Genomic DNA, 6,705 nt, shown 5'->3' on the forward strand with positions numbered 1-6,705 from the left:
ACCCTGACAACGCTTTTTCTTGATGCATTTAATCTCAAGCGCGTCTTGGGGTAAAAGGAAACCTCTCCATATGCTTAGAGGCTCAACCCCGAGGACCTGCTGAATCTCAATGTCAAGTGACTATCTGATTAAGTTGTAGGAGTGGCATTTTGTAAATGAGTATTTGCAGTGCATCAGAGTGGCAAATTGTCTGAGAATAAGCCATTATTATTGAATTCCATTAGTTCAGCTAGTGCTGTGCGATCGGGTTTGGTCTTCTTCTTTTGGAAAGTAAAACACTAGAACTGTCACAAGAAACATCCTACAGATTTAATTTACTAATTTTTTAGATCAAAAAATAATTTACCATAGACAAAATTACTACTGATCAATAGAAAAATAGAAATTTATGATTGAAAATTAATTTAATAACTAGCAGTCGCATACTTTTGTACATGCAATGAGTGCGCCGCCAGGGGACGAAATTTAAGGAAAAAATGTAGAGTGAACATTAAATAATGTAACTATAATTTTTTTTAAAAATGAAAAGGAAAAAAGAAAAAAAAGTTGAAGATATATATATATATATATATATATATATATATATATATATATATATATATATATATATATATATATATATATATAATTTACAATATTTAAGAAATTTGAATATTGTTTAATAGACGCGTTCATCAATATTTTACAATTAAATTCAATTTATCAAATATGAAAAAATAATCATTTAAAAAAATCATAAAAAATTTTATTATGAAAAATTAATAAGAGAAATATAGAAATATATATATATAATTTACAATATTTAAGAAATTTGAATATTGTTTAATAGACGCGTTCATCAATATTTTACAATTAAATTCAATTTATCAAATATGAAAAAATAATCATTTAAAAAAATCATAAAAAATTTTATTATGAAAAATTAATAAGAGAAATATAAAAAAATTAATATGAAAAATAGCAACATCTCTAACAAATATTCTATTGACTAAATAAATTATATAAATTAAAAAAAATAAAAAATAAAACATTAAAGAAATAAATTAAAGTAATTTAAAAACTAAAACCTAAATCAATTTAAAAAATTAAAAGTTTAATAAATAAAGATGACATGGAGATCACAAATAATTATTCTTTAAATAAATAAAAAAAGAAAAACAATAGTTAAAGTGGATATTTAAATTATAATCTTACATGAACAAATTAGATTATTAATAATTTTTAATTTAAATAACATAATATTTATTAAAATCTTTTAAATAGATTAATAAATATTATTTATTTAAATTAAATTTATCAAATATGAAAAAATAATTAAAAAATCTATCATAAATTAATAATAGCAATACAAAAAAAAGGTCTAATAAATATTCTATTGACTAAATAAATTATAAAAATAAAAAATAATATTTAAAAAAAAATTAAATTAATATTAAAATAAAATTAAAATAGTTTTAAAAATAAAATCTAAATCAATTTTAAAAATCAAAATTAAGTGATACAACATAATGTAAATCACATTTGTCACGAGAATTAATTGTAGCCTTTATAACATTAGTTTCCTCCATAACAATAGACCAACCTTTACGAAACTTGGACACCTCTTGGGGCGTACCCATTGCACAACGCAGTGCAATTAATTGCTAGTTTCATCTCTTGAAATTCTTTTGTGCTTCCCCATTTTCAATAGGGCATCTAGGATATCAAGATCGGCAGAAGCTGTGCACATGATCTTCCGGTGGGATAAGTGGATTCAGGGAAACGTCGTGTTGTGATTTTATAGCAATGGCAAGCGGGGTTTTTGCTTCTATTTCAGCTCCACAATTGAAGCCCTTATTTGGCAGGCGGCATACACATGTAAAGTCATGCCCATCCCTTCGCGCTGCATATGATGGCAGACACCGCGCTGTGTTCTCTACAATCCCTAAACCCCACTCGGGTTTTACAAATGGTTTATGCTTAAAGCTGATCAGAGGGAAAAGCCGAGGCCCGAACGACATCCAGTATGTGAAGGCGGTTAATAGCCCTGCAGAATGGTACAGGGACAGAGCAGATGCATTATGGAAAGAAAATATGGTTCCCATGCTGAGAAAGGTGACTCCATTGGAGGTGTCGAAATGGGTAGCAGTGGCAGCTATTTCCATCTGGGCCACCAAGTTCATAGTAACTGCACTGTTCAATCCTTATCTGTGGATGTATGCTAGCTGGTTTTTTGTGGTGTGGCCTCGACCTGCAGCTGTCGTATTAGGGATTGCCTCTCTCTTTCCTGCTTATAAGAAAGTCCAAGGAAAAGCTACAGAATCGGAGGAAATCTACCTTTGGGCAGTTGCGCTTACATTTATTATGGTTGTTCCTTTCGCCCTTTTCCATGGATATGTAGATGGTGGAATTCTCACGCTCGCTCTTGTTTACTTTGCATTCTTCCTCACTCCCTACTACATTAGGTTATTTAAGTATGGAAATGATCTAAATAAAAAGCGGGTAGATTATTCATTTAAAAAGCGGCCTTGGAAAATCATCAGTGTTCCCAGAAATGCCCAGATTGGTTTTATGTTGGGTGTCGTTGGGGGGCATTTGGCTGCCATATACGAGACTTCGGGTATTGCAATTGGGGGCTTGATGTGGATTGCGGTCTTGCTGGCGATGACATTGCAGTACTATGCGGTATGGTACCTTGATAAGTATTCGGATAAAAGTCTTGACCAGCCTTTTGCTGTGGTGATGTATGGTCCATATAGATTACTCCGCCATCCCATGTACGCAAGCACTATGCTTTTGTTCGCTGGTTACTACATGGCACTTGGTGCCTATAGAAGCTTAGCTTTTATTGCTCTGATATGTGCCTCGTATTACGAATTCAAAAGTAGGTTGGAGGAGGAGAACATGGTTGAATATTTTGGTGAAGCTTATATAAGTTACAGGAAAAATGTCAAACATAAATTCATTCCTTTTGTATATTGACATTGAAAAGATTACCTTATACTGCAACTGAATGACTGGCTGAGTAAATTTTCACTGTTACTTGGATATCTGAAGATCTTGCAATCAGACGGCGGTCGAGATCCCTGCTAGACAGCATTTATGTTAACGGCAATGGATGAATGCCTATAGAACTCATATCATCGAATTGACTCAAATTTCATGAGTGTTTCTTGAAATAGCCTCTGACGAGTTATAATTGTTCGTTCATGTTCCTTTCCCTTTGGGTTTTGTATTGGTTTATGTTCTGGTTTAATTTCAATCTATATATCTCCTTAGTGTAAATGCTCTAGGCTCTACTATTATGTACCTTTCTAGTAATGTACTTATCGTCATTTCTATCGGCCATTCTTGGTCACGTTTTAGATATTAATGTCTTAAGTATTGTAGCCATGCCTGCATTTTTTGGGCAATAGAGAAAAGGATTTTAAGATTTAAAATTTCAATTTCTCAAAAATTGTACCAGCTAACTTCATTTTTAGTTTTGATTTATCAAGCATTATTATTTCTTTAATTCAATTAAACGTGTTTGTGGCCTACCTCGTACGAGGGTCCAATTGCCATGTAGACAACGGAGGCCAATAAAAGAACATTTTCCAATCATTTCTTATTGCGAGTCATTAATTTCCATTTTTATAGCTTTTGCATGTTACTTGGTAATCATTTTCTATAGCGACTCTTGAAGATAGAAAATTGGAGAGTGTAGAGCTTCATACTCCTTTTATTGACTTGAAAAGGAAGGTGTCACGTTCAATATTTTGTAGATGAAAAGCACGATAGAAAAGTTATCTGGAAGAATATACCTGATCAACACAAAACAAGTTCCGAATATAGAGAGACATGAACTGGCAAGCCTTTGAGAGCAGGGAAAATTGACTGTCGTAGATTACATTGCAGCAGCCACTTGTAAAATACTTGTAGATCATTATATGCAAAGGCCCTTAGCGAACAATCCCTGTACTGATAGCTCTATGCCAATTTATTGAACACGTGTGGCAAACATCTTCGGTTTGACATTATATGAGATTTGTGCAAAACAACATGGCGTTTAGCCAAGCTTACTGAGCTCTTCCTCTTCACCTAGTAATGACCAAGAAGAAACATATTGTATATACTTTAATCTTGTCTCAGATTATAATAGTTTGGCAGATAGGCCAACTTAAGATGAACTTTTTTATTAACTTGTTATTCTTGATTAGTATAAATATTTAGTCTTCAATTATTTTAAGTCATTCAAATGTTATTGAAAATCAAGAAGTGTTATATTTGTGGTTGTCTAGATTGTTATAATCCTTTATTTATCTCTAGTCGTTTGTCTGAAAGGTCTAAAAATTCAGCGAAAATAGCAGGTCCGTTTTTGTAATGGGGATTTTACCAGGGAAAAGTTTAGTCATTTATATTGAAAGCACACGAAGACAAAGGATATGAAGCTTAGATGTTTGATTTAATGCAGAAACCTCTGTGACTGACTTCAAATGTTTGAAATCAGATCATACAGAGGCCTTTGTCTGAGTAAGTGGCGAGTATGATATTTGGGAGTCATCCATACTTGGCGAATCCATATAACATTCAAATATTGCATACATGTATCCTATTGGCGTTTCTTTTTCATGGGGTTTCTAAATGTCCACAATATTTCTCAAGGCAGAGAGAGGGGGATCAAGTAAGTTAGTATATAGAAAACATGGGCACAGGAATAATGATCTACCTGTTGGTTTTGTTGGGCATGGCTAGTACCTTTGATAACTTTTCTGATAAAGGCAAGGTCTACTGCAATAACTGTGCTGCTATATTCCTGACCAGAAACTTTCCTGCTATATCTGATAAGCATTTCTGATATACATTCTTTGCTTTTATAGTATTTCAGTCATTCGGGCATTTTGTTTTCTACTTTTTTAGCTTTTAAAGGATAAGATCTGGCATGGAATGCTGTCATATCTTATAATATGGTTTATAGAGACACTTATATCTCTTTTCTATTTTTGTGTGGATGGGTACATTATAACTAGTGTTATTTTTTATTAGGGAGCTGTTGATGTGTGTTTTATGACTCACCAAACAGTAGAACAAAATACCGAAATATCTTATCCTCTCTTGAATAAAGTCTTGTGTATGCTAAGATTTCTAGAAGATCGTACAATGACTTCAAGGTTCCTTTAATGTCAGGTCCTGACTGTGGATAAGATCGGTGGTTGATGTGATTTGCTGATGATCACAAGGGGCCTTACATGTTAATTCATATTCATTTCAAGTCATACTGGATGTGGGAGCTATCTTAAGGTTTGCAATGAAGCGCTTTTTTTTGGATTTTTCACAGAATATGCAGAAATTAAATAGGACGGGGTTCAGGAATTCTATTCTAATCTTAAGGGTAGTGATAACAACGAATAGTATTCTAGTGGACAAATTCCTCAATTTACTAAATTCCGCTTCGCCAAGTTATACTACAACTAAGCATGAACCAGTGCAATCTTCAAGGGTTATGCCAAAGATTTTCATATCACCGCATACACCATCATAAAGAACAATGTATACAAATGATAGAAGTTAAGCATATGCGTGAAAGGGGTTCAGGCTAACTTTACACAACGAATTAGAATCACTAAAACGTCAAAAGTATGAACCAAAGGAATTCATCAATACACCATCATATTCTCCATTGTAATCACCACACATTGACTATGCTAAACTTAATCTACTTGAAGAAATTTAGGAGAACAAGCAATAACTAAGATACGTCAAGTATTCACCAAACTCCAATGAAAACTTTATTATCTCAGTAACTCATAGCAACAATCTCATAAAAATCTCCCCTTACAAATGAGAAATGAGGTCTTTATATAGGTCCTCGATTACAACGAGTGGCCTAGATGATCACAATAACCGATGGCCAAGATCATGCCACATCAGCCCTAATTAGGGTTAGGGCAATGGAAAGGAATCTACATTAATGCCACAAGGGATCCACTACCATAGTGGGTAATAAATGCCCACTATGCATGCTCGTTTAAGGAGTGGGGTGTAATAAATGATCCCAATGCACACCCACTATGCATTTAATGCATCTATCCTTGATTTCTTCGCCTGAAAGATCGAAATCGATCTAAAACTGTTTTCAACTCCTCTGTATTGATGCTTGGTGCAGATTCTTGTTTGAATTCTAGAATTGCAATTGCTCTTTCTGCTTTTCCCAAGCTTTCATCCCAATCTGATAGTAAGTCCTTAGTAGTGTGCATTGTATTTGAGAAGATGGAGAAGTTCTCAAAATCATATCTTCCATATATATTTAGCTGAAAGAATTCCTCTAACTTGACTTTCAGATTAGTAGTTGTCATTTCTTCTTCCCCCAATCTTTGTGATAACAAGGATGCAACTGCATTTGATATTCCTTGCTTGATGTTATCAACAATCTTTTTCCATCGATTGGATTCCCTGGTAAAGCTCTCAAACATTTCCTTAGCCATGATCACTGCACTGTACCATTGAATAAAATCATAGACATCCCCCTCGTTGATAACTCGATTATCAATCAATTCTTGTTTTGGGGTATCCATTAGACTCTGAATGTCGGTAATCACCTTTTCTTGGTAAATATGCTCATCCACCCATGATTCTTCCATGCACTGGATCTTAGAGATTGCAGCCAATGCCCTATTGTGCACTTGCACTAATTCTTCTGCATGTTTGAAGGCTACCTCCTGAATTCCTTCGATCCAAGTCTTTGCA

General features: G+C 33.7%; 1 protein-coding gene across 1 annotated transcript; it reads left to right on the top strand.

Annotated features, from left to right (window-relative positions):
• Positions 1-1,573: 1,573 nt before the first annotated feature.
• Positions 1,574-3,264, top strand: LOC149564454 (protein C-terminal S-isoprenylcysteine carboxyl O-methyltransferase). Its single transcript, XM_089818004.1, has one exon. The coding sequence runs from the start codon at positions 1,786-1,788 to the stop codon at positions 2,959-2,961; it is 1,176 nt and encodes a 391-aa protein (XP_089674130.1). The 5' UTR covers positions 1,574-1,785; the 3' UTR covers positions 2,962-3,264.
• The last annotated feature ends 3,441 nt before the right edge of the window (positions 3,265-6,705 follow it).

This window comes from Cupressus sempervirens, chromosome 3 (assembly GCF_028749045.1).
Source record: "Cupressus sempervirens isolate cs-2001-9-10 chromosome 3, ASM2874904v1, whole genome shotgun sequence".
In the NCBI taxonomy this organism is placed as follows: domain Eukaryota; kingdom Viridiplantae; phylum Streptophyta; class Pinopsida; order Cupressales; family Cupressaceae; genus Cupressus; species Cupressus sempervirens.

What these genes read in the sequence shown, in the direction of transcription:
- LOC149564454 (XM_089818004.1), top strand. Translation starts at nt 1,786, where the DNA reads ATGGCAAGCGGGGTTTTTGCTTCTATTTCAGCTCCACAATTGAAGCCC.